Below are 27,062 nucleotides of genomic sequence, written 5' to 3'. Positions count from 1 at the left end.
TGCAAAACTTTGAACAGAAACTGATGCTCCAACATATCAAAGGTTATCAAAGGATGAAGCTTTTATCCTCCATCAGGTCACTGGACTGGAGTAAATCCTGCACCAGTCTGATGTCATCATGTATAGATTTATTGCACATGAAACCTGTCTGTGTTTCAGAAATAACGTCCTTAAAACCAGCCTTTAATCTATTTGTATAGATCTACATTAATAGTTTATAATCACAGTTTAGGTGGTTCTCTAGAACCTTGCTGTCTCTTCCTGTTTGGGTTTCAGGGTGGTACCGCCCTGCTTCATGCTGGGAGGAAGTGAATTATTACATAAAATCTTTAAAAACCTGGAATATAAATTCTCTCAGATAATCCCAGAAATGTCTGTATAGATTGGCAGTAAGGCCACCAGGGCCGGGAATTTATCCAGTTTCAAGCACATGGTGGCGCTGTCTAGTTCCTCAATATTAATATCTTTGTCGCAGTTTTTCTTGAAATCCTCAGAGGTTTGAGGGACGAAGTCTTTGACTTGGTCTATCAGAAGGTTTTGATAAAGTTGCTAATTTCTTTTGCAATTTGGTCCGCGGTTTTCTGTGTTGATCGTTCAGAGTCCAGCTCTCCAGAATCGGCGGACAAACATGCGCCAACGGGGGGAGGTAACACTATGTAATGTGTTTTGACGCAGTTGACCAAAATCCCGGACGATTTTGAAATTCCCCCCGGACATTTTTTTAGGTCTGAAAAGTAGGACATGTCCTGGTCACCCTAAATAAGAACATAAAGAGCAACAAAAACTTTGGGCTGAAGTCAGGTTGTTCTGTTAAATTTAACTGATGCTCGGAGAAATCCACAGACATTATTTTAAATGATCACGTATCCACTTTATATAATATTTAGTATTTTTGTAATATAAATCTGACTAATTACATGAATGGTTTGTATTATTGGGTGCTTTCCGTGTGTTCGGGTTAACAGAACCTGAGAAGTTCAACTTCAACCTACAGGGTTTTTACTGGGACTTTGTGAAACAGAAACCTTCAAAATTTCTGTTAAAGTTTGAATTTCAACGCTTTTGTGGAAATTTAAAACTGTGCAGATTTTTTAACTTTAAAAAAACCCAACATGATATTGTGGTAAATCCAATGGTGATGACGATAAAACAATAATTCCCATTATTATCCTTTTCTATGCAATAATTACTATTGTTGACAGACTTCCGTCCGCTGGGGGCGCTGCAGGAACTATCGCTCCAAACCGCCAACGGAAGTGGTGGATTTGACCCGGAGAAAGTTCGCAATGCTGCTTCTATAACAGCATGTAGCCGCAGCGTTGGAGCACAGCAGAACCCAGAACCGGATCCGAAATTCACCCGTGGTCCCTTTTAACGTTTTAGGATTTTATCAACCGACCGAAAAAGTCCGCAGATATGGGAGTTCCGGCTTTTTTCCGCTGGCTGAGCCGGAAGTACCCGTCGATAATCGTCCACTGTGTGGAGGAGAAGGTGAGCTAGCATCGTTAGCACGGAAAACAAGCCGGGTTGGCTTCATGTACCAGCCTGGAGAGACAATTAAACAGCCTTTAATGTTTATGAAGCCGTTTAAATCTGCTTAAATCGGGAGAAGGAGACATGTTAAGGGAAATATCCCGGGTTATCCTCCAGTTCCAGTCTGGAACTGTTTGTGGAGTAAAGCAGCAGTTTTAGTAGCTGTGTTTACGTATCATGATGAGGTTCCCGTGGAACAGGCGGGTTTCCTGGAGCATCTGCCCCTCATCAGAAATAAGTTCTGGTTGTTTCAAGACGATCAGCTGCTTTCTTGTGGTTTTGTCTTATATCCCAGTGAAACCAGTTGGTTTTTTCCACAGGGGAAGGAGTGTAACGGCGTTCGCATCCCGGTGGACACGACCAAGCCGAATCCCAACGAGGTGGAGTTTGATAACCTGTACCTGGACATGAACGGGATCATCCACCCGTGCACCCACCCTGAGGACAAGTAGGAGTCTGATTCTGCAGCTCAGCTCTCATGTAGTTAGAAATAAAAAGATTTTGGCTTCAGAATGAAAAGATAAAGATGTTTTTGGGTTTTTTTCCAGGCCCGCTCCAAAGAATGAGGATGAGATGATGGTGGCGATATTTGAGTACATCGACCGCCTGTTCAACATCGTGCGCCCCAGGCGGGTTCTCTACATGGCCATCGACGGAGTGGTGAGTCCCTCACGTCTGAATCAAACCTCTGAGAACCGCGGTTCACGGGCCTTCTCCTGGCCACTCCTCAGGCTCCCCGGGCCAAAATGAACCAGCAGCGCTCCCGGCGGTTCCGGGCCTCCAAGGAGGGGGCGGAGCTGACGGAGGAGAAGAACCGCATGAGGGAGGAGGTCACCCAGAGAGGTGTGTGACATGTTGAACCTGCCTAATGAGGTTAAATAGACCTGACCCTGAATCAGGTCCAGGTCCGGGCGATGTGGGTGGAGCAGCAGTCAGCCATCATGGCTTCACAGCCGGACTTTCTGTTCCTCTTTGCTCCAGAGAAACAGAAAACCATTGTGAATATTTTCATCCGTCTGCAGGAACGCATCAAAGATGGCGACCAGTTGAATGCGTTGCTGCTCACGTTCTTCTTTCTGCATATAGTTATGTTTCACATGGACCGATTCATGAACTGTTAGCAGGAATCATCTGTTTTACATCACAGAACCAGAAATCTGATCTGTAATGAATGAGAAATATTTATAACATAATCTAAATGCCTTTATTAAAGGCCAAACAATAGATATTATGTAAAAATAATCCAACTGGGGGCGTGCTCCGGTGGCGTAGAGGTTAGCGCGCCCCACGTTTGGAGGCCTTCAGTCCTCGACGTGGCCGTCGCGGTTCGATTCCCGGACCCGACGACATTTGCCGCATGTCTTCCCGCCTCTCCTTCCCCCTTTCCTGTCAGCCTGCTGTGAAAAAAGGGACACTAGAGCCACAAAAAAGACCCCCTGGTGGGGAAAAAAATAATAATAATCCAACAGATTTCTTTTGATAAGTGTTGTATTCAAACAGAGTAGGAAGTGTTTTCTGTCAGAATGATGATGATAGAAAATGAAAGGAATCACCTGTGAGGCGAAGCTCCGCCCACTTTGCGTCTGCTTGTTGGCAGGAGGATATCTTCCACCAGAGGAGATCAAGGAGCGATTCGACAGCAACTGCATCACTCCTGTAAGTGCTGTGCTGGCTGTAATTGGTTGGTGTCTGCAGGGTTAAAGGTCGCATGTTTCTGCAGGGCACAGAGTTCATGGATAACCTGGCTCAGTGTCTGCGTTACTACGTGGCGGAGCGGCTCAGCAACGACCCGGGATGGAAGAACGTGGCGGTGAGTTTCTCCTGACAGAACCGCGCTCTGGACACGATGCATTTCACTCCGATCCGTTTGCTCCTGTCCAGGTTTTCCTGTCTGACGCCAGCGTTCCAGGGGAAGGAGAACACAAGATCATGGATTTCATCAGGAGACAGAGAGGTACGCTCCAAGACTTCTGCACAGACCCGCTCAGCCGTGGCACCATAAACATAGAATAACAATCATTTTTAACCAGTGTTACAAAGTAATTTACATAAAAAAATCTAAACATCATAAATGACATGAGACACCGAAATTGTACCAATCACCTTAAATACAAAATGAAATAATAAAAATACAAAATAAATTCAAATATTAAAATCTTTATTATGGAAGCAAGTTTAAACAAATGTTTTAAAAGACAGTGAACTAAATAAAAAACTAATCCTGGCAGAAAACCTGCAGCTGAGCAAAAACATAAAAACCTTTTTCATCTCAGGATTTAATGCAGTTTTATATTTAGTAACAGAAATGTGAAAAACATGGAAGTTAATATCAGGAGAGATTTTCACACTCACACAGACTAACAAGGTGTGTCCTCTACAGCTCAGCCCAACCACGACCCGAACACACACCACTGCCTGTGTGGCGCAGACGGTAAGACCTCTGTCTCTGTTGGTCCCGGTTCCAGTCCCGGTTCCAGTCCTGGTTCCAGTCCTGGTTCCAGTCCTGGTTCCAGTCCCGGTTCCAGTCCCGGTTCCACCGTGGTTCTGCTCTGTTCCCCAGCTGACCTCATCATGCTGGGCCTGGCCACCCATGAGCCAAACTTCACCATCATCAGGGAGGAGTTCAAGCCCAACAAGCCGCGGCCGTGTTCGCTGTGCGGCCAGACGGGCCACGAGATCAAGGACTGTCAGGGCGTGGCGCGCCAGAAGCAGGGAGAGGTCTGCCTGCACCCGCCGCGCACTTCACTATGTTACACTGTATTCACTTTTGGTGGGAGTCTCCTTGTCTGTGTGGGAGCTTTATTTAAAAATGTTTTTCTTCTTTTTTTATTCTGTATTATTCCTTTTTAGTATATTTTTCTTATATTTTTGTATATTTCTTTGTATTTTTTTTTTGTTTAAATTTTTGGAATTTTATTTTTTTTCATTATTATATTTAAAGTATATTATTAATTTAAATGTTTATTTTTGCATTTATTTTTCATTGTTTTTAGTTTTTTTAAATGATAGTAGTCGAAATAAATCCCTCTGTCTTTCAGCATGATGAGTTCGCCGGCGCCATGCCTGCAGCCGAACAGGAGTTCATCTTCATCAGGCTCTGTGTCCTGAGGGAGGTCTGTCACTCTTCATCACTCTTCATCACTCTGGTCCGGTTTTAGTCAGGACCCAGTTCAGGTTCTGTAGTTGGTGTCAGATAAACATGGATGATTCAAACCAAACATTTATTAATTGTATGTGGAGTTGAATCATGGACCTGCAGCTGAGTGCTGGGTGTGTGTGTGTGTGTGTGTGTGTGTGTGTGTGTGTGTGTGTGGGGTCAGTACCTGTCCAGAGAGCTGACCATGGCCAGCCTGCCGTTCCCCTTTGACTTTGAGAGGAGCGTGGACGACTGGGTCTTCATGTGCTTCTTCGTGGGAAACGACTTCCTGCCTCACCTTCCTTCCCTGGAGATCAGGTGAGTCTGCAGGAAGATAAACTGCTTTCCTCATTGGACAATAAATGTAATAATTATTTAATGATGATGTAAATGTTAATCTGCATTATTTAATCCCTGCTGACAAAGCAAACCTTTCTATAAAACTGTAGAAATGAGCAGAAAATAATTGAACATTCAGCAGCTTGAGTTTATTTATTTTGATCGTTTCTCTGTTTTTATCTGTGTCTGTTTGTGGTGGTTTATCAGATGCTTTAACTTCAGGCTAGTTCAATTCAGGCTGCGTCTCAATTCCAGTCCTCAGTCCTGCCTGCATGTTTTAGATGTGCCTCTATACCAGAGCAGCTGATTCTAATGATTGCATGACCATCAAGTGCTGCAGCAACCTGTTAATCACCCAAAGATTCAATCCAGGGTTGTGGCAGAAGGGAAACACCTAAAACATGCAGGGCGGGGGGTCGTGAGGACTGGGATTGAGAAACACTGGGCTTGTTCAAGTTTAGCTTTTCTAAATTCAAATGAAAACCTCAACATGAGTCTGGTGAGGTTCTTATTCGACAGCAGCCGGCCTTTAGTTGTGCTGAGAAGCAGCTGATTGTAGCGGTTCTGGTCGTCAGCGGCGCTCCGTCTGGTTTGGTGTTTCAGGTCCGAAGCGTTTATGGGTGCAAATGAGGTTCCAGTTAATCAGCTAATCCTTGTGGCTCCTGGCTGATCCTCTGAATGAGCGCTGGCATTTTAATCACGATCCATAATTAGCATTTTAAATCAGCGCCTCGGTTCTGCTCCTCTCTGCGCTCAGGCTGCCGTTTTGCTGCTGCAGAGGTTTGGTGCTGAAAGGGTTCAGAAATGAGACGTTTTGTGATTGTCAGATGGAAACATTTTAAACACATTTGATGCTCCACTCTGGAGGTTTTCTGTTGAATCCAATAAAAACTGAAATGATCTGAAGCAGAAACACGGACCGGACCGAACCGGACCGGGTTTCCACATAGACTTGAAAAGTCTTGACAACTATGGCACCGCTAGGTAAACTGTTAGCTGTGCTAACCTTAAAGCAGAAATCATAAGCTTTAGTTTGGCTAACGCTAAAGCTCTATATCAACATGATAGTCTGCAGAGGCTAATGCTAAAGCGCTATGCTATCACAGCATGTAGCAAAAGCTAAAATTATACCAGTACTGTATTTAGCATAAGCTAATGGTAAAGCTGTTTTCATGCTAACACATGTGCTACAACATGGTACATCACCCCCTGCTGGGCTGTATTTGTCATTACACACATTCCTGCAGGTTTGATCCTCAGGAAGTGATTCTTTAGAACTAACCTTTGGTGGTTTAGTTTTGCTAACTCTGCTACTGATTTAACCTAGCTTAGCAGAGAACTGGACATCAGCAGATCTCCAAACAGTGATGCATTCTGGGTACAGAATAAACGCCAACTGCTGCAGCAAATCACAGGTGGAGAATATAAGAGGAAACGGAACTGCTGCCTCAATGGACTTCAAAATAAGAGCATGAACGTGAACAGCTCAAAATCTGAATGAATCAGGCCAATGAGAAAACTGCTGGTTCTGGTCCAGTCAAGCAGCTGATCTGAGGTTTCCAGATGATCAGAAATACAAGTTGTCGTAATCAGCTTCCAACAAATAAAATTATTTTCTGGAGCAGAACCAGCCTGGAGTCTCGGATCCAGTTAATAAATTACAGCTTGAGAAGCTGCAGCTCCTCTTCATCTTCATCTCCTGTCGTCCCCACAGAGAGGGCGCCATCGACCGGCTGGTCAGCATCTACAAGGACGTGGTGCACAAGACCGGAGTGAGTATCCGACCCGGTCCGGTCAGACCCGGTCAGTCCGGTTGGTCTGTCTCTGACCTCCGGCGTTGTTCTGCAGGGCTACCTGACGCAGAACGGGTTTGTGAACCTGGAGAGGGTGGAGATGATCATGCAGGCGGTGGGCGTGGCCGAGGATAACATCTTCAGGAAGCGCAAAGAGGACGATGTGAGACGCCGGAGGACGGAGGAACCGCGCTCTGTGGCTGCTCCTCTAAACTTCCTCTTTTCTCCTGCAGGAGAACTTCAAGAGGAGAAACAAGGAGAAACGCAAGAGGATGAAGGTGAGTCCAGCCGCCGGTCCCGACCTCTGACCCGTCCTCCGGGTGCGTCATGCGTTTTCTCCTCCCACAGGCCGAGCAGCAGGGTCCGGCCTTCATGACCTCGGGTCAGTTCGCCCCCCAGGCCCTGGGCAGGCGGGACCGTCCTGAGCCGGTCCACAACGCTCGCTACCAGGCCTACGACATGAGGATGCAGTCGGTCGAGCAGCACAACAAGGTAGCATCAGCTCAGTTAACGTTCAGCTAGCATTCATCTAACTCCGCCCCCTCTGCAGGTGTTCTTGTTTTTCTTAATTTTTCCAGTATGGTAAATGAAGGTGGTGAACCACAGAAATGTCTGAAGCAGAAAAGATTTGAGGTTATGAGTGGAATCCCGTCGGTGTGCAGGGACGGATTCTGAATGCAGAGTTTAAGTCCTCGTTTTCTCCAATCGTTTGTTTCTGTCTGGTTTCTCCTGCAGGATGCAGCTCAGTCCCTGAAGTCCATGATGAGGAACGGCGGCAGGGTGAGTTCACTCACTTCTCTCTCACTCTTTTTCTTTTTCCATATTTAGAATATTTTTTAAACATTTAAACTCAAAGGGAAACATGAAGGTACTGGGAGTCCAGACTGCATGTTTGATTTATTATTTTCTATTCAGGAATGCTCAGTAGTTTCTAGAACAGCTGGTTCTGGAGCAGATCTGCCCACGGGCCTCAGTAAATAAATATTTACTTGTTGTCATCGACTGACTGCAGCTGTTTGTGGGTTTTGTTGCCCTGCGTAGTCGTCTGCAGGCGTGAGCGACGGCACAGATCGAGGAGTCAAAAGGAAAACTGAGGACAGCGACAGCGAGCCGGAGCCCGAAGACAACGTCAGGTCAGGCTATTACCATCACTCTGTTTGACTACAGGTCGGAACCGGGTCAGAACCAGACACTGACACCGCTCCAGTCACATCTCCTCAGTATTTGCCTTGAAAACATCAGAACTGCTTCTAAGCTAAACTTTGAATTGATTCCACTCCTGAATCAGATCAGCTGCAGGCACTGAACCCTCCCAGTTGCTCCCAGTGCTCTGCTTCCCTCCCAGCCTGATTAATATGGAAATCAGGAACGTGGCAGTAAATTCCTCAGTGATGCTCTCGTCAAAGCTCCTAAATCCACCAAGCTAAATTGGTATTCATGCATTACATACACTTACCCCCTCGTGTGTAGGTGTGTGTAGGTGTGTGTAGGTGTGTGTCTGTGTGTGTAAGTGTGTGTGTCTGTGTGTGTGTTGCTGCAGGCTGTGGGAGGACGGATGGAAGCAGAGGTACTATAAGACCAAGTTCGACGTGGACGTGTCCGACGACGGCTTCAGGAAGAAGGTGGTGCGCTCCTACGTGGAGGGGCTGTGCTGGGTGCTGCGCTACTACTACCAGGTAATCGGGACGTTCTGGCTGAACCAGAACCAGAACCGGGACCCGTCACTGGTGGGTTCTGCCTCTGCTGTTGCAGTACATCAGTATTAACCTCCACTAAATATCATGTTAGCATAGCGCTTTAGCATTAGCTAACCAAACCAAAACGTTCCAAATAAATCACTGAAACTCCCAGGTGGTCATTGTGGATGGACGGGAGTTCTGACTGGGCCTCTCCGGTTCCGCTCCGGTTCCGGCCCGGTTCTCCTTGTACATGTTGAAGCAGCAGGGTGAAACGTTTGGGAATCCCTCCAACAACAGGATGCTGCTGGTCCAAACTGGGAGCACTGGTTTTCCGGCTGGTTCCTCCCAGGAGAACCCATCCAGACGGGACGGGCTGCAGCGACCCGGCCCTGGGTGGAGTGTGACCTTTGACCCCAGAGCTCCTCCTGGATTGACCCGGTCCGGTCCGGTTCTGCTCTTTCTGAATGTGAGCGGGAGTGGTGCTAACACTGCGGCGCCGGCCCTCGGAGCTCCATCATCCCGGACGGATCGGCCCGGCCCGGTTCGGCTCTCTGCCTGTGGTCCCGGGGTCGGTTCTGAAGGGCCCGGCGCCCCCCGGTGGACGGGGACGTGCCTGTCCTCTACTGCTGCAGATTATGATCAGGCACGCCTCGGCCGACCCAAACCTCAGAGGACCCCAGGACACTGAAACGGATCAGAACCAAACCTGGGCTCTGGGACAGAACCGCTCTGTTTAATTCCTCCAGCTGGTTGCCATGGAAACGGCTCCCTAACCGGCCGATACGTTGAATCTGTATTTTTTATCCATAATTCTTTTAGTTGAGTTTAAAATGACATGAAAGAATTTTATTATTTTGTTATTTTCATCTTTTTAAAAGTTACTCTAATGTTTAAATATTTAAGAAGTTTAATTCTAAATTAATAAAATTTAAACGTTTCATCTGGTTTTAACTGGAAATGATGTTTTGGTTACTTATGAATATAATTTGTTTATTTATGGATCTGATTTATAGTGAATCACATCTATAGATGAAACTCATTCATCGGTTCTGGTTCTGGTTCTGGTGATGAGAAGCCGGCCGTTTCACTGAGGTTGATGGCAGATCGAGTCGCTGCTTCTGATTGGTTGATCTGTTATAGATTTTATATTGATTCGACATTCTGATCAGTTTCTGATTACTTTCTAAAATAATTTAATCCAGATTATTGTTTTCATTTTCCTTCCTGATTTATTTTACAATAAACATTTTGACGCTTCTAGGAAATTTATTTGGTTTCTTTAAACCGGTGCTGGACCTGGATCAGAACCAGTGCCAGGCCTGGTTCTGGTTCTGGTTCTGACCCGTTCCCTCCTGCAGGGCTGCGCCTCCTGGAAGTGGTTCTTCCCGTTCCACTACGCTCCGTTTGCCTCCGACTTCAGAGATATCCAGGGAATGTTCTCGGAGTTTGAGAAGGACACCAAGCCAGTGAGGAGGTTTTGGGTTTATCGGGTCGGGTCGGAACCGCTCGCCGGTCCAGTTCTGACCCGCTCTGCTGATCTGTTCAGTTCAAGCCTCTGGAGCAGCTGATGGGAGTGTTTCCTGCCGCCAGTGGCAACTTCCTGCCGCCCACATGGAGGAACCTGATGATGAGCGCGGTGAGTTGGCCAGCAGGAAGTGATGCGCAGGAAGTTACCTGTTTGACCCGCTGCTGTCCTGCAGGATTCCTCCATCATCGACTTTTACCCCGACGACTTCGCCATCGACTTGAACGGGAAGAAGTATGCCTGGCAGGGTGAGGTCACTTCCTGCCAGCATGCTGATGACATCACTATGACATCATAGCGCAGCTTTCAGCAGGCGGTATTTTTTCCTCTGATCCGTCTTGTTCCTACTTCCTGCTGCAGGCGTAGCCCTGCTGCCGTTTGTGGATGAGCGTCGACTGAGGGCAGCTCTGGCCGACGTTTACCCCGACCTGACGCCCGACGAAGGTGAGACCAGGCCGCCCGGTGGGGAGGGGCCTCTAGTGGTGGGACCTGACGCTGCAGCCGGACCCAAACGGCCTCCTGTAGTTGTGTTGCATTATGGGATGCAGTGAACAAACGTTTCCTGAAAGTGTAAAGCTGCAACTTTCAGGACGTCTGACAACCTGGAAACGCAACGAGCTGCAAATACAGCAACTTTGTTCAAAAAGACTGGGTTCTGCTGCTTCGGACCGTCCAGAACCCGGTCTGGTTCTGCTGCTTCGGACCGTCCAGAACCCGGTCTGGTTCTGCTGCTTCGGACCGTCCAGAACCCGGTCTGGTTCTGCTGCTTCGGACCGTCCAGAACCTGCCTCTCTCTGTGTTGCAGTGCGGAGGAACAGTCTGGGCAGCGACATCTTGTTCCTGGGCAGATCTCACCCGCTGTTCGACTTCATCCATGAGCTGTACCGCTCAGAGACCCAGGAGGTACCAGAACCAGAACCAGAACCAGAACTTCTGTTGTGGGGTGTCTGGTGGTAAAGCGGCTCTGCGTCTCTTCCAGGAGGCGCCGGTTCCGGCGGAGCTCTGCCACGGCATCCAGGGAACGCTGAACCTGGACGAAGACCCCATCCTTCCAGACGAGTAAGAACCTCAGCTGGCTTTTCCCAGAGTTCTGCTGGAACCCGACCCAGAAACGAGCTGGTTCTGTTTGTGCTCCTCAGGACGGTGAAGTCGCCCGTTCCTCTGCTCAGAGACATTTCACTCAACAGCGCCATCAAGTGAGTCCATGTTAAAAGAATCATTGTTCTGGTATTTAACTAAACTTCTTAATAAATAGAAATAAGTGTAAATTAAACACTAATAAATAAAGTTAATAATGTATTCAATTAGTTTTTTATGTACAAAACAAATCTCAAGTTTTATTTATTTTTGACTAAATTTGCAGCAGGTTTGGCCCCAGGGGGCCACCGTAGAAGCTGCTGTTTTTAATCAGAAATGCTGTCAACTGGGGGCGTGCTCCGGTGGCGTAGAGGTTAGCGCGCCCCACGGTTGGAGGCCTTCAGTCCTCGACACGGTCGTCGCGGGTTCGATTCCCGGACCCGACGACATTTGCCGCATGTCTTCCCGCCTCTCCTTCCCCCTTCCTGTCAGCCTGCTGTGGTATAAGGGACACTAGAGCCACAAAAAGACCCCCTGGTGGGGAAAAAAAAAAAAGAAATGCTGTCAACTGTTTTCTCTTCCTGCCAGTGTGAAGTTCAGGGACCCTCAGTTCGCTGAAGGCTTCGTGTTCAAAGCGGTTCTGCTGCCGGGAGCCAAGTAAGAACGTTTCCTTCCAGGAACCAGTTGTTGTTCTTTCTGCTGCTGGTTTTACTGGGAACCACCAGACATTTCACATCTCATTCAGAGTGGGATTTTATAGAAATGAAAGCAGACGGCACCAGTTTAACCAGTTTAACCAGTGTATCTGTTCCAGGATGCCCAGCAAGGTGCTGAAACCAGAGGACTATGAGCGGGGGGCCCGGGGGCCCTGGAGGCCCCAGCTGGGCTTCAACCCCAACAGGCAGCAGGCCCACCTGGACCAGTCCGGCTTCCGGGCGCTGGGGTAACCATGACAACGCTCAGAGCGTCAAAAACTACCAATCAGAGCCAGGAGGATGAGTGCTGCCAATCATCCTCATGGACGCGCTGCTAAATGTGCTAATGGTTACTGGAAAACTGGCTATGCTAACCAGCATTAGCATTCCTACAGGCTCCGTGGCGAACTAGCTATAGCGTAGGAGCAGGTACATGAATTGATTGACAGCGCTAAGACCCTCCTCCTGGCTCTGATTGGTAGATTGTGACTGGTGTGTTTCTGAGGTGGAACTGGGAGGACTGGGAGGACTGGGATAATAGATCGATGTGATGATCTGGTGATTATTTGAACAAATGTGTAAAAATAAGGTTTGTTATGAAAGTTAAATTCTGCAGTTCCAGATGAAATGAAAACCAACACAACCTGCATCAGCTGTGCTGCTCATCAGCGGGCCTGATGCGGCGCTGCCCCCCCCCTCGGCTGGCGGGGCGCGGCCCCCATCAGCCAGCTGTGATTGCAGTCTGCAGCAGGCTGGAATTATCATCAGGGAAATGGGAATAATTAAACATCTGGACGTTTCTGTTTGGAAGATAATTAGTCAGCGATTAGAGGGGCAGAACCAGCAGAGTCCAGTTGGAGCGATCAGAGGTTTACTGGTTTTACTGGTTTTACTGGTTTGTCCCCCTGCAGCCACAGCCTGCCCAGAGCCCAGCAGTTCAGAGGTCAGTACAGCAACACTGCACCGCCCAGCAGCTACCACCAGGGGAGCTACAGCCGCCACGCCCACAGCAGCGGCCAGCAGCACTTCCAGCGTAAGACTCTGCCGCCTCTGACCTGACCTCTGACCCCTGACCCATCGGACACGACCTCCGTCTGCCGGGCTGTTACCACTGCGCTCCACTAGGGGCCAGCACCTTCCTCGGGAAGCTGATGGGAATGAGACGAGACGGGAAGTGACATGACATTTACAGAAACTTTGTATAGGCCGTTTGCTGACAGAGCAACGCACTGAGTGGGAATGAAGACAAACTGAACTTTAAACATTTTCCATGAAAGATAAAAACTTCTTGGCCTGTGAATTCTAGCAGAACTCCTCTAGTGTGAGCTTCATCTGGTTCACATTCTGTAAAATAATCTGTTAGCATCCAGTTATCAATCAGTTGATCAATAACTGATGGAAATGCTGGAGGAGCCGCTGGACTCTGAGTCTGCGCTCCGTTTGACTCCAGACGCTCCAGAGTACGGGTTAGATACTGACGGCTTTATCCTCTCAGCAGAACCTCTGCAGTGGCCCGTTAGCCACCATTAGCAGGCTGCAGCTGCTGAGGGCGGTTACTAATTACAGAGACTGACTGACTGACAGACTGGGTGGTCCACTTCAGCTCTGCTGCTGGAGATCAACCAGAGAGAGAGAATGGGCCTGCTGCTTGACCACACACACACACACACACACACTCCATCAGCCTGATAAACTGACCAACCGATTCCAGAACGTTGGAAAGGATCCATGGATTCATCAACTTTTATTGATAAAATCTGAAAAGTGCGGCTTGCTCCCTCATGTTACGACCCGTCTAGAGGTGGCCAGATCATAACATGAAAGGTCTCATCGCCCCATCCCAAGCAGCCAACACACACAAAGTTAAACATTTATAGTGATATTTATTAATATTTATGTCTTTGATTTAGATGAGACAAAATGGAGTAATAACTTCAGAATGAGCTAATGCCCAAACAACAAACAAAAGAAACTGAATAATAATCAACTTACCTAACTGAAAATAAATAAACCAAATGACAAAAACTTACCTCCCTAACTAACAAAACAGGAAAGAGCTAAGGTAACAGAAATGGCAGCTCACTCCTACAAACTCCAGACCAGGATGTTTAACAAACTCAAACAGTTTGATGGCTGGTAGAGATGACCAGAGGAGGCCATCTTTAATACTCGTCACGTCCAGGAAGCCACCAATCAGACGTCTCCCATCGTCCTCCAGCACCAATCAAAAACAGGCACCTGCACACTCGTTTGCATAATCAGGTTAAATTAGCCCAGTCGTAACACACTTTACTGCACTTCAATCCTGGCCACCTGATTGGTAGAAAGCTGTGATGACATCACTGCTTGATCTCTAGAGGATCTACAGAAATCCACAGCTCAGGTGGGAGTCCTGGCCAACATGAGTAGCTCAGCTGGTCGATCACAGTTAGCATGCTAGCACTGCTAACTCATCATGCTAACTCATCTGCTAGCAGAAGCTCGATGAATCTGGATCTGCATGGAAGCGATTGGAGGTTCCTGAGCTGCAGGTTGATGGTTCTGATCCCACCAGGACAAACCGAGCCTCAGAGTTCTGGTTCTGGTTCTGTGTCCATGGTGAAGCTCTGGTTCCCTGGTTCTGGAAGGTTCTAGCAGTGTTCAGGTCTGGACCTCCGGTGTTGCAGCTCCTGGTCCCTCTGACCCGCTTAACCCCCCCAGCCACTCGACCCCAACCCCCCCTTCCCCCCTTCCCCTGTTAACAAACAGGCCTGCTGCAGCTGGTCGTCGCCGTGGTAACCGGTTCTTTGTGAGTCGCTGCAGCGACGGAGCCCAGGTACTTGAGGCGTCCACAATGCCGCCTGCTGAATGCTTCCCTCGTTTTCCCAACTGGAGAATGTTAATGCAGCGTTCCGGACCCGACCCGACCCGACCCGGAGCCACTCTGAAAACCCAACAGCTGATGGTCCCAAATGTTTCTATAGTCAAACTGAGTGTTGGAAATGTTCCTACAATAAAACCCAAATATTCCTGCAACCGGTCCTGATCCTGACTCCGGAACCAGAACCGGTCCTGATTCTGTTCTGTTCCCTGCAGATTCCAGGCAGAACGCGCCGCAGCGTCCGCCGCCGTCCTTCAGCAGCGTTCCGCCGCCGTTCCCCAGGTGAGTTTGATGCTCCGATCCTGGTTCTGATCCGGATCTCTTCAACCCGGCAAACTGTTTTACTGTCCTGAGTGATGGGAGCTGTTTGTTTTTCCAGGGAATGTTTCTGTTTAACTGGTGAAACTGAATAATTTTCCAGGTATTTTTGTCTTTCCTTTAAAACTCTGGCGTTCCCGGCGTTCCCGGCAGTATTCCCGCCTGCAGGTGTGTGCAGCTTCATGACTAACCCTGCGGTGGCTGTCCAGTCCTGAACCGGCTCCAGGACGCAGCTTCCCGCCGCCCCGGGTCGATCCGGGTCACTCCTCATTCCCGGAGGCTGAGCGGTTTCCTTAAGCCTCTCAAGAACTCTGAGTGGGGATTAGGCAGCGGCGCTCCGATCGGAACGCCGCTCTGAGTGTGACATGGTTCAGTAATGAGGGATGGGAGCGTCTTCATTATCCGGCCGGACGCTCCGGGAACCGCTCCGACCCGAGCCAGAACTCCACAACCAAACAGGAAGTTCAGCCGCTCTGCGTTTCATTGAAACTCCCAGATTCATTTTCAGGATCAGAAAACTTTGGTTTCAGGAAGGAAGTGAAGCTGGAAAAGTTTCCTTCAGAATCAACAAATTCACTGCAAAAACAACAAAGCAGTTTAGTGGTTTCTAAACTGGATTCTAAGGAGACAGGAGCTGATTTAATGATTCATTTCATTTTAAAAAGTTGGATTATTTCATTTTGTAAGTGAAGCGTTCTGCCAGGGGAACTAGAGCGTTTTATCAACATCAGTGAATAATTTAGCTATGATAGCTCCTGCCTTCATTGGTTTTCACTTCTGAAACTGCAGAAATTTTTGGTAAAGTTTAGTTTTACCAAACTAAATTTCCCACCTCTGGAAACGACCAGTTCAGAGAAATCCAGGTTTTCCTTTTAAGTGAAATAAAAGCAGATTATTTATTTCTGATTCAGTTGACCTGTTGACGTTTAGTTTCCTTACAATGTGACGCACCGGCTGGTAGTGAGATGTTGACCTCTGACCTGCAGAGTGACGAGATCTAAACTGCAGATCTCCCTGCTGTAGGATCCGGTTCTGTCCAACAAGAACTGAAGTGCTGTAGCTAGCCGAAGCTAACAGGAGTTAACCGGAGCTAGCCGAAGCTAACAGGAGTTAACCGGAGCTAGCCGAAGCTAACAGGAGTTAACCGGAGCTAGCCGAAGCTAACAGGAGTTAACCGGAGCTAGCCGAAGCTAACAGGAGTTAACCGGAGCTAGCCGAAGCTAACAGGAGTTAACCGGAGCTAGCCGAAGCTAACAGGAGTTAACCGGAGCTAGCCGAAGCTAACAGGAGTTAACCGGAGCTAGCCGAAGCTAACAGGAGTTAACCGGAGCTAGCCGAAGCTAACAGGAGTTAACCGGAGCTAGCCGAAGCTAACAGGAGTTAACCGGAGCTAGCCGAAGCTAACAGGAGTTAACCGGAGCTAGCCGGGCTAACAGGAGTTAACCGGAGCTAGCCGAAGCTAACAGGAGTTAACCGGAGCTAGCCGAAGCTAACAGGAGTTAACCGGAGCTAGCCGAAGCTAACAGGAGTTAACCGGAGCTAGCCGAAGCTAACAGGAGTTAACCGGAGCTAGCCGAAGCTAACAGGAGTTAACCGGAGCTAGTCGAAGCTAACAGGAGTTAACCGGAGCTAGTCGAAGCTAACAGGAGTTAACCGGAGCTAGTCGAAGCTAACAGGAGTTAACCGGAGCTAGCCGAAGCTAACCGGTTGAACGTTGGTGTGTGCAGGCAGCAGCAGCCGTACCGCGGCGGGGGCCACGGCTGGGACCGGGCCCTCCAGGCTCAGCAGTCTGCGTACCAGCAGAACCTGAGCCGCGGCGGGGTGGGACCGGGCGGCTACCAGCAGCGCTACGGCCAGCACCGGGAAGACTGGAGCGATCGCCGTGACAACCGGGGCCAGCAGCAGGTAAACATCTGGAAACCTGTGGGATCAGATGGATCCCAGTTTAACTCTGGTTCTGACCCAGTTCTGCTCATCACATCCCGACGGGCCAGTCGGACCAGAACCACTTTGATTTTTCTGTATTTTCGTCTTAAAAAAACAAACATAAAAATCAATGTGAAACTTTAAATAAGCTGCTAATCAATTTATTTAAACTTCTGACTAAAATTAGTCAGTATTTTCATTTTTACTTCAGATTTCTTCCGTTTTTAATTTTCCTGCAGTCCAATCCGAGCCGACTGGTGCTCCAGTTTAAACTGGCAGAATCCCAGTTTGACTAAGGAAGTCTAGTTGATAAGAACCAAATCCGGAACCCATCTGGGTTTTTCCGCCTCCGACACCAGAACCAAGTTAATCATCAATCTGTTTTCCTGCTTTTATTTTCGTCCAGATTTTCCCGTCAGATAAAATATATTTGGGAAGTTTTTTCCTCAACTGATCAAAATCAAAATAATCCCCCTTTTGGTTAAAAATGTCATTTACACTTTGAAACGACGAAATCTGTTTAAAACGATTTAAACAGATTTCTTTGTTGTTTTCTGTCTTTTTAAATGAAAATGTGATTTTTTTTTTTCCTGTCGGAATGACAGCAGCTTCTTTGTTTTCCAGGCCAGAGGATTCCCTCTCCCTCCTCCATCCAGAAATATCCGCTGGAATAACTGAATTTTCCAGGATGGGAAAATTTTTTTAATGTTTTAATTTTCTCTGTATAATATTTTCATCTTTTTAAAACCAGCTTGTAATCCGTGCTGTTGAAGTTTTGTTTCTGAAGAAATTGTGGAATAAAACAAATGTTGCTGGGATTAAATGTCTTCGGATTATTTTTCTCATTTTATTTAGATTCAGTTCATTGATCAAAGAAAATTATTTTAAATAGAATAAAAATCCAGTTTTTTTACATGAAATATTCTGTTTTTAAAACGGAAACAGTCATGCCTGAACGGAACCGGCTTTCATTTCCGCTTCAGTTTTGAACCAGTTTGTTACCAGTGGACCGGGATTCTGAGGAATATTCCTTTTAATCCAGGAGGAAGTTCTGGTTCTGGTCCAGTTCGGTTTTATCTCTCCTCCATCCCGCTGGATGTCCGAGTCTCTGCGTAAAGGAACCGCGTTTTTACGCGCGGAAATAAAAACTGGATAATTTTCTGTCCTGCGGTCCGTGGTCGGGAATGTTCTTCAGTTTTCCCGGTTCTACCAGGTTCGGCCGTACAGTAAATTGGACCCGACCATGCTGCTGGTGTACTCGATGAGCGCCGCGTCCGTCTGCGTCAGGCTGATGTGCGGCTGCAGGCCGAGCGGCGGGCTGGGGCACAGATCCTCCAGCTGCTCCGAGGAGGACCGATGGTTCTGGTTCTGGTTGGCTACCGCTTCAGCAGAGCCGGCCTGGCTCGGTTCGCCCCGGCAGCTCCGATCTGCCTTGGAGAGAAGCGGGGACCTGGCGGAGGAGCGGCGGGAGGCCGCGCTCTGGCCGCCGGCCTCCTCCTGCTGCTGCTGGGCGGCCTTGTCCTTGGCCTGCCGCTTCAGCTTGTAGCGGTGGTTCTGGAACCAGATCTTGACCTGGTTCGGGCTGAGGTGGATGAGGCTGGCCAGGTGTTCCCGCTCTGGGGCGGACAGGTACTTCTGCTGCTTGAAGCGCCGCTCCAGCTCGAACACCTGCGCCTGGGAGAAAAGGACCCGCCGCTTGCGGCGCGGCGCGGCGTGGAGCGACAGCACCGGCTGGGAGCCGGGCTCCATCCCGGGGAGGCTCACTGCGCCCGGGGAGCCCATCAGCCTGGAGACTGGGAGAGACCGAGTTAAAAACTAACCTGGAAAATCCGCCAGTCAGAAATAAAAAAAAATATTTATGGTTAATTTTACTTTTATTCTAGTTTCATTCTTCTCTAAATAATGACAAATTTAAAACACATTTAATGTTTGAAAAGATGTATTGAGTGAAAATGACCAAAATTGCAGAATTATCTGTAAGCAGATTAAAAAGTCATTTAGACTTTCATCTGCAATTCGTCTAAAACTCAAGATAAAAGATTCATTTTCTTTTCGTGAAATTATTTTAGCTCAATTTATAAAAATCAAACCCTTTTTAATAAAACTTAAACTGAAAGCTGAACTATTAAATTCAGTTTAATTCTATAGCTGCAATTCACAGCAAAAGTTTTTACAAAATACAATCATTTCGATCTAATCATCCAAATATTCAAAATTGTTCCCAGCTGTAAAACTAATTGTTCAACGTAGAATGAAAAGTTTCCATCTCGGCAGTCTGACTAATGAACACAGAACCAGTTTAAATCACGGAGCGGTTCCGGCCGGACTTACTGCTCTGGTAGCGGGGCTCCGGGCCGCCGTACCAGGCGGCGGGCCCTCTGCTGCGCCGCGGCTCCGGGAGCAGCTCCCCGCCGCCGCCGAAGCCCGCCGCGGCCCCGGAGAACTGCGGCACCCCGGGGGAAGCGTGGCAGGCGGGCCCGGGGCCCGCAGCCGAGGAAGAGGAGGGAGCGGACAAGTGATGATGGTGGTGGTACAGGTGGTTCTGGTTCTGGAGCTGGATCTGGGTCCCAGGCTGCCGGTAGGCCCCCAGATGGCCCGGCTCCATCCCTCCGAACCGGCGGTACGCCTCCTCCATCGGGCTCAGGATGTCTGGGACTGAGAACGGCGAGGACAGCTTTGGGCTCATGGACAAGCTGCGTGGTCCGGTCCGGTTCGGTTCGGCTCTGTGCTGGATGCTCGTCCTCCTCCGTCTCTCTGAGGCGCTGGGGCCGCGGGCCCCGTCCCGGTGGGGGCGGAGTGACGGAGAGGTTCGGTTCGGTTCTTCAGAACTTTTTCAGATCTGCAGCAGGAAACCGCGCAGCGCTGCAGGTTTCACCTGTACACGTTCCAGCGATGCAGGGCGCGTGAAGAAGCGCGTGCACGAGGTGCGTGCACGTGGAAAACCACGTGACGTTTCCACCTGTTGGAGAGGTCCAGATGCTCGGAACCAGCGGGTTCTGCTGCCTGCAGCGGATTTTCCTAAATGATCCAGAATTATCCAGAAACTGATCCGGATCAGGATACGGATCCAAAGCTGTTGAGTGTTTTAATAATCTGTTCATTTTTGCTTAATTGAACATTTTAATAACATTTGTACAGAAAATAAAATCATTTTAGATTAAAAAAACAACAACTTTTTATTCAGATTTCATCAGATTTTCTGGAACTTTATGTCTTTTACTGTGAAGTAAATTAAAAATATATTTACTCCAATTTCAGGTTTCGTTCTTTTTTCAAAGTTACTTTTTAAATCGGAACTGATCGATTCAGAATTTTTCTCATGAACTACGCGCATGCGCTCTGTTGAACCAATCAGCATCACGTTGTGTGTGTGTGTGTGTGTGTGTGTGTGTGTGTGTGTGCGTGTGTGTGTGTGTGTGTGTGCGTGTGTGTGTGTGTGTGTGTGTGTGTGTGTGTGTGTGTTTATAGTCAGATACTGCTGGACCGAACCGAACCGAACTTCTGATCTCAGATTAAAACAAAGTTCAGCTTCTTGAATTCTAACAAGACGTCATCAGCTGTGACGTCACATAATGATGACTTTGAGAATCATTATCCTGTCAGAATGACAGGATAATGATGGTTTTATTTCATATCTCTTGTATTTCGTTTTGACACATTTATGTTTTTATTTTTTGTGCGACCCGTTAGAACCGATTGTTTTATTTATTATTTATTATTATTTCTTTTGATTTTATGATTCAGCGGAAGAAATAAATTAAATCCCTTTGAGCTTCATGACTGCAGCCACACAGCAAGCATGTGGCGACAGTGGAGAGAATGAAACCTCCAGCAGAACCAGGTTCTGGTTCTGGTTCTGGTTCTGGCACACAAATACAAGTCCAGCAAAAGGATAAATGATAAATTGGTCATAAACAATGTGGTTCTGTGTCCAAACCTGAAAAGGGGCTTTTAAAATAAATTCAAATTCTTTAAAATAAAGTTTTTGTTTTTGTTTTTGTAATTCACAGAAGGTTCAAACTGAACTAAAACAACAACAACAAAAACTAAATATCACATCCACATACAGCTTAACTGAACTGTTGTCTGGTTCTGGTTTAGTGCCAAATAAATTTTGGCACTAAATTTTAAAATTGTCAAATTTTAGCCAACATATTTTGAACCACAGAAACTCACCACCACTACCTGGTGGTGAGTTGGCTCCGCTGGTGGGGCAGGATGCCGGTCAGACCTGGCAGGCCCAAATGTGTTGTGAGGGTCAGCTGGGAACGTCGGGCGGAATCCCCTGTGAGACGGAGCTTTAACTTCCATCTCTGGCAGAACTTCGAACTCTGGAGAGGCCATGGAGAAAGACTTCCACATGACTGAGCCTGGGGACTCTGGGTTGGACTCTCCAATCTCTGGGGTCGAGGTCGCCGAGGGGGTCAAAAAGCTCCTCGGTGGCAGGGCCCCGGGGGGCGGGATCTTAAGCCTCCCTGGCAAGGTCTATTTGGGGGTTCTGGAGAGGAGGGTCCGTCGGATTGTTGAACCTCGGATTCAGGAAGAGCAGTGTGGTTCTGGTTCTGGTCGTGGAACACTGGACCAGCTCTACACCCTCAGCAGGTCCTGGAGGGTTCTGGGAGTTCGCCCAACCAGTCTACATGTGTTTTGTGGACTTGGAGAAGGCGTTCGACCGTGTCCCTCGGGGAGCCCTGTGGGGGTTCTCCAGGAGTATGGGGTACCGGGCTCCTTGATACGGGCTGTCAGGTCCCTGTAGGACCGGTGTCAGAGTCTGGTCCACATTGCCGGCAGTAAGTCGGGCTCGTTTCCGGTGAGAGTTGGACTCCGCCAGGGCTGCCCTTTGTCACCGATTCTGTTCATTACTTTCATGGACAGAATCTCTGGACCAGCCAAGGTGTTGAGGGGATCCGTTTTGGTGGCCTTAGGATCAAATCTCTGCTTTTTGCGGATGATGTGGTCCTTTTGGCTTCATCAGGTCGTGATCTGCAGCTCTGGCTGGAGCGGTTCACAGCCGAGTGTGAAGCGGCTGGGATGGCGATCAGTGTCTCCAAATCCGAGGCCATGGTCTTGAGCCGGAAAAGGGTAGAGTGCCTTCTCCGGGTCAGGGGGGGTGTCCTGCCCCAAGTGGAGGAGTTCAAGTATCTCGGGATCTTGTTCACAAATGAGGGAAGAAGGGAGCGGGAGATCGACAGGCGGATTGGTGCAGCATCTGCCGTCAAGCGGGCGCTGTACCGGTCTGTCGTGGTGAAGAGAGAGCTGAGCCAAAAAGCGAAGCTCTCGATTTACCGGTCGATCTACGTTCCCACCCTCATCTATGGTCACGAGCTTTGGGTCATGACCGAAAAAACGAGATCACGGATACAAGCGGCTGAAATGGGTTTTCTCTGTAGGGTGTCTGGACTCTCCATTAGAGAGAGAAGCTCAGTCATCTGGGAGGGACTCAGAGTAGAGCTGCTGCTCCTTCACATCGAGAGGAGCCAGTTGAGGAGCATCTGGTCAGGATGCCTCCTGGACGCCTCCCTGGTGAGGAGTTCATGTCCCACCAGGAGGAGGGGAAATTCAGGACACTCTGGAGGGACGATGTCTCTCTGCTGGCCTGGGAACGCCTTGGGATTCCTGGAGGAGCTGGAAGAAGAGACTGGAGAGGGAAGACTGGGCCTCCCTACTGAAGCTGCTGACCCCACGACCCGACCAGGATAAAGGGAAGAAGATGGATGGATGGATGGATGGAGAAATCCTTTATATTTTTTGGATTTTGTGTTTCACTTTTCTCGTAGACATGTTTCAAAATGGCTGCCATCGTTGTAATGGAGAAAATATCACCCAAAAGCTTAGCTTCACTAGCCATTAATTTGCTAACCCAGAATCCTAACGTTAAACAACTAAAGACCTACAAATAATTAGCAGAACAATGCTAAGCTGCTGAATAGATAAAGCTAAGCAGACATTTAGCTGCTAAGCATAAAACAATTAGCAGAAGCTAATGCTAATCGTTGGGAGGACCGTCTCTCAGTCTGTTTCTTCTTCTTCTCCTTCCAGGTGACGCCTGGTGTCAAACAGTGAAGTCCTGTTTCTGATTCTGCTGCATTTTATTACTTTAAAGTTGAATAAAGTCAGAAACACCTGATGTAGCATAAAGTTCATCCAAGTCATAAAATGGGTAACATTGTATAAAAATAATTGGCTCAAAAGGTTCAAAAATGGTGGCCATCTTGAAACCCAAGTGGCTTATGGGAAATATGTGACTGAAGACGTTATGATCTAAATATGAGGAGAGGAAATTCGCTGGTGATGCGGAGCAGCTTTTAAATATGAACATAACCCTAACCCTACCCATTAAAGAAAATGATCACTAGATTATAACAAAACTAAATTTGTAATATTTAGCAAGAAGCAAATATAAAAATCAGGTTAAACTCATAAAAGATATTGAAATAGAAGCGACACTAGAAATTTAAACTTTTCATATTATCCATGAAAACCTAAAATGTCAAAAATTATTATATCATTAAATAAAAATAAATATTATCTGAATAAAAAATTGACTTTACATGTTTTACTTGTGATTAATATTTCCATATTTAGAAATCTGGGGGGGAAAAAACAACATAAACCACAATAATAATAATAATAATAATAATAATAATAATAATAATAATAAAGAAATGCATCAAATTATTTTCATCCATCTAATTAAATATTTCTTAAATTGCTTCGGAGGTTTAAAAAGAAATGAGAGACGAAAGTTTGTTTAAAAGAATAAAAGTTGTTATTGAAAAATATTTTCATTTCTGCCACGAAGCGTCACTGAAACTGATTATTGAAATCAATAGAATCAAATATTTCTAAAACATCTCCAGGAAATTCCAGTTGAATCTGCAGAGAAATTCTAAATCAAAATAAATATAATTTATTGTAAACAGTTTTAATTTGTTTTTAATATCTATTTCTGTTTTGTTTTTTTTGTTTATTCAGCATTTTGTGTTTTTCCCTTCAGTTGTGTAATTATTGCATTATTTACATTAATTTAAATCTTCATGTTTTTGATTCTTTGTAATTTAATATAATCTCTTATGGTTTAATTTTATCTGTTGATTATTGGTTAATAAATTATTGGCTGGATAAATTTTTGCTTTTCTTAAATCCTTTTTGCTCCCGATTATAATCTGGGGAGGAAAAACTTTCCCACATTTACTGGGAATCTGAAAGTTTCCGCCATTGATCGAAGGTTATCGATTATCTAAAACGCTGCTGCCCCCTGCTGGCTGCGCTAAAAACGACACCAGAGAAAAATGAAAACATTTATAATAAAAATCAGAAAATTCTCAAATTCCCCATAAAATTAAATCTGAATATTTTATCAACAAAAAATGTAGAAATACATTGATTAATTAATTTTCACTGGTTGGAGATTTTAAAAATGTGTTTCTTTAAACGAACAAAAACAATTTGAAATAATTTTCAAATATAAAACTGATTTTAAACCAGAAATAATTTAATCTGCAGAAAAATAAAACATAATTTATTATTTCATTCACAATGTATTTCCTGGTTCCGACCTTTAACTAGGCCTCCTTTAATAATCAAAGATTATTGATTATTGATTATCAGATCAAAGCCCGCCGTTGCGATCTGACCTTTGACCCGCGGGAACCAGAAAGACGCGGAACCAGAACCGGATCGGAACAACTGGACCGGCTGCCGGCTTCCTCAGCGAGGTTTCGGTTCCGACTGGACCGGTTCTGGAAGAGTTCAGGTGACACCGCAGTTCGAGTTGAAGCAGACCGGTTCTGGTTCCGAACTGGACCTGCAGCTGGAAGACTCCTGGTTTCTGGACCCAAATGTCTCCTCCGGTTCCGTCACCAGAACCGTCAGTCTCATCTGGGTCGGAACCGAACAGTAGCTCTTTTTGGATCATTTTTTAGTTTTTCTGTTCTGAACTGGACCGAACTGTTTCTGTTTCAGAAGAATCAGAATCGAGTCAGAATCTTCCTCACATTTATTCAGAACCACAAACAATAAATAAACTGAACACAGGAAGAGAACAAACCGAACCGGGCCCCGGACCGGTCCCAAACAGTCAGAGCAGTAAGTTCGGGCCGGTTCGGCTCAGGTCCAGCTCCAGGGGTAGAGAAGCGGCGCCGGTCCGGTCCGGTTCGGCCCGCAGGCGGCGCGCAGCAGCGGGGAGAAGGCGCACAGCGGCAGGGCGAACCCGGACCGAACCTCCAGCGGTTCGGACGGTTTCCCGTCCCGAACCAGCAGCGGGATCGCTACGCGGCGCGCCGGAAGCAGCGGCAACGCCTCGTGTCCGCGCTCCGCGCGCGCGCGCTTCATCTTGTATCGGTGGTTCTGGAACCAGATCTTGACCTGGTTCGGGGTGAGCTGGATCCGGCCAGCCAGGTGCTCCCGCTCCGGAACCGACAGGTACCGCTGCTGTCGGAAGCGGCGCTCCAGCTCCGAGGTCTGCGCCTTGGAGAACAGAACCCGCCTCTTCCGGTTCTTCTGGGCCGAACCGAGCCGGGCCATAGCGTCGGGATGCTCACCGGGTCGGCCGGTTCCGGACTCTGAGGCGGGAAGGAAAAGAACTTTTATTACTGTCAGAGACCCGTCCGGACCGGAACCACACCAGAACCATAAAAGTTACCAATAAACGTTTGGATCGGGTTCCGGTTCGGCTAAGACCATAAAGACCTGAACCGAACTCAGAACAGGTTCTGGTTCCGGTTCTGATGAGGATGAAAGAGTTCTGACCTGCTGCTCGGCTCCAACTGCTCCAACACTTCGGTTCTGGTTCTGGGTCCGGTTCCTCCCTGGAGCTCTCCTCCTCGGTTCCGGACCCGGATCCTCCTGCGGGGTTCGGAAGGTCCAGAAGATCCCGCACTGAGAATCCGGTTCTGCCTCTGGAGCCGGACGGCATGGCGCAGGCGCAGAAGGAACTGCTCCGGGTTCGGTTCGGGTTCGGGTCCAGTTCGGGTCGTTAGAGAGCAGCGGACCTCCGCGGGGTTCGGTCCATGAAGGGTTCGGCGTTCGGGTCGGACTGAGCGGCTGCGGCGCCGCGGCGCTTTAAGAGGGAGGAAGAGGAGGAGGAGGAAGGTCACATCATCATCATCATCATCATCATCATCATCATCATCATCATCATCATCATCATCATCATCATCATCATGTCAGGCTGCAGGCCGAACCGGTCCGCTTCTTCTCTGGACCGGGGGAACCGGCAGGATGGTTTGGCTCTGATGAATATTCTGGGTCAGAGGAACAGGACGCCGTTCAGAACCGGATCAGAACCAGTCAGATAGACGGTCCAGATCAACATGTCCAGCCTGGTGGTGGCAGCATCATGCTGGGGGAGCCGAACCTGGGGTCAAAGTTCAGCTTCCAGCAGGACAGGACGAGATCAGAGCTGGTGGCCTAGTCAAAGTCTAGAGCTGAGGTGATCAGAACGCAGACCAGGTTCTGCAGAGTTCTGATTCATATAAAAACACTCCGCACTTCTCAGATTTTAGCTGTAAAAATGATGGAAACCACTTCCAGGTTCTGATCCACTTCCTGGTTCCGGATGCTCTGCCGGTCTGAGGAAAAGTTCAAAGGGTGTGAATACTTTTTAGAGGTTCTGTTTCAGTGAATGCCGACCCGGTCCGTTTGGTTCTGAAGGTTCTAAATATTATTATTATTTTAAATCTTCATGATGAGATTTGGATCTGTTAGAATGTGTGTGTGTTAGGAGGAGTGTGTGTGTTAGGATGTGTGTGTGTGTATGTTAGAATGGGTGTGTGTGTGTGTGTGTGTGTGTGTGTGCGTGTTAGAATGGGTGTGTGTGTGTGTGTGTGTGTGTGTGTGTGTTAGAACGTGTGTGTGTGTTAGGATGTGTGTGTGTGTGTATGTTTGGGTTTCAAACATCGACCTAAACCAGGAGGGTTTAGGTCGATGTTTGAATTTGGTCCCAATAAAATAAAATAAAATAAAATAAAATAAAATAAAATAAAATAAAATAAAATAAAATAAAATAAAATAAAATAAAATAAAATAAAATAAAATAAAATAAAATAAAATAAAATAAAATAAAACGCGGCACCTGAAGATAAGATTTGAATCAGTTTGCTTTATTTTTCCTTTAATTAGAAATAAAAATTCTTCAGATTCGCGTCTTGCCTGAATTGCGGTCGGACCGTAAAGTGAGG

The 27,062-nt window shown here is 47.4% G+C and overlaps 3 protein-coding genes across 3 annotated transcripts; 1 reads left to right on the top strand and 2 right to left on the bottom strand.

The window, feature by feature from the left end:
* Positions 1–1,272: 1,272 nt before the first annotated feature.
* xrn2 (5'-3' exoribonuclease 2) lies at positions 1,273–17,699 on the top strand. Its single transcript, XM_044106973.1, has 31 exons — positions 1,273–1,491; positions 1,854–1,981; positions 2,082–2,193; positions 2,265–2,376; positions 3,131–3,189; positions 3,254–3,343; positions 3,415–3,487; positions 3,914–3,964; positions 4,094–4,251; positions 4,572–4,646; positions 4,854–4,987; positions 6,723–6,780; positions 6,857–6,964; positions 7,035–7,079; positions 7,150–7,293; positions 7,537–7,581; positions 7,843–7,934; positions 8,342–8,477; positions 9,839–9,946; positions 10,027–10,116; positions 10,181–10,253; positions 10,366–10,449; positions 10,811–10,908; positions 10,985–11,064; positions 11,145–11,201; positions 11,671–11,739; positions 11,897–12,025; positions 12,689–12,810; positions 14,853–14,919; positions 16,683–16,860; positions 17,506–17,699. Exons 1-31 carry the CDS (start codon positions 1,417–1,419, stop codon positions 17,557–17,559), a joined length of 2,904 nt encoding a protein of 967 aa, XP_043962908.1. The 5' UTR covers positions 1,273–1,416; the 3' UTR covers positions 17,560–17,699.
* Positions 17,700–17,750: 51 nt separating this feature from the next.
* On the bottom strand, positions 17,751–24,799 carry nkx2.4b (NK2 homeobox 4b). The gene is made up of 4 exons (XM_044107421.1): positions 24,519–24,799; positions 19,757–19,840; positions 19,213–19,709; positions 17,751–18,674 (listed from the first exon to the last, which is right to left on the bottom strand). Exons 1-4 carry the CDS (start codon positions 24,797–24,799, stop codon positions 18,088–18,090), a joined length of 1,449 nt encoding a protein of 482 aa, XP_043963356.1. The 3' UTR covers positions 17,751–18,087.
* A 161-nt stretch (positions 24,800–24,960) lies between these two features.
* nkx2.2b (NK2 homeobox 2b) lies at positions 24,961–25,898 on the bottom strand. Its single transcript, XM_044106987.1, has 2 exons — positions 25,633–25,898; positions 24,961–25,445 (listed from the first exon to the last, which is right to left on the bottom strand). The coding sequence occupies exons 1-2, from the start codon at positions 25,796–25,798 to the stop codon at positions 24,991–24,993; spliced, it is 621 nt and encodes a 206-aa protein (XP_043962922.1). The 5' UTR covers positions 25,799–25,898; the 3' UTR covers positions 24,961–24,990.
* Positions 25,899–27,062: the final 1,164 nt, after the last annotated feature.

This window comes from Gambusia affinis, linkage group LG22 (genome assembly GCF_019740435.1).
Source record: "Gambusia affinis linkage group LG22, SWU_Gaff_1.0, whole genome shotgun sequence".
Classification (NCBI taxonomy): Eukaryota; Metazoa; Chordata; class Actinopteri; order Cyprinodontiformes; family Poeciliidae; genus Gambusia; species Gambusia affinis.
Note: the sequence above shows the minus strand (reverse complement) of the source record. Positions and strands in the feature narration are given on the sequence as shown.

Coding starts and splice junctions, on each gene's coding strand:
- xrn2 (XM_044106973.1), top strand. CDS start 1,417: ATGGGAGTTCCGGCTTTTTTCCGCTGGCTGAGCCGGAAGTACCCGTCG. Junction 4,988..6,722: donor CTTCCTTCCCTGGAGATCAG/GTGAGTCTGCAG, acceptor TCGTCCCCACAG/AGAGGGCGCCATCGACCGGC. Junction 9,947..10,026: donor TTGAGAAGGACACCAAGCCA/GTGAGGAGGTTT, acceptor TGATCTGTTCAG/TTCAAGCCTCTGGAGCAGCT.
- nkx2.4b (XM_044107421.1), bottom strand. CDS start 24,799: ATGATCCAAAAAGAGCTACTGTTCGGTTCCGACCCAGATGAGACTGAC. Junction 19,841..24,518: donor CTGGTTCCCGCGGGTCAAAG/GTCAGATCGCAA, acceptor CCTCTCCAACAG/GTGGAAACGTCACGTGGTTT. Junction 18,675..19,212: donor GGAGCCCCGCTACCAGAGCA/GTAAGTCCGGCC, acceptor GGTCTCTCCCAG/TCTCCAGGCTGATGGGCTCC.
- nkx2.2b (XM_044106987.1), bottom strand. CDS start 25,798: ATGCCGTCCGGCTCCAGAGGCAGAACCGGATTCTCAGTGCGGGATCTT. Junction 25,446..25,632: donor CAGTTGGAGCCGAGCAGCAG/GTCAGAACTCTT, acceptor TTCCCGCCTCAG/AGTCCGGAACCGGCCGACCC.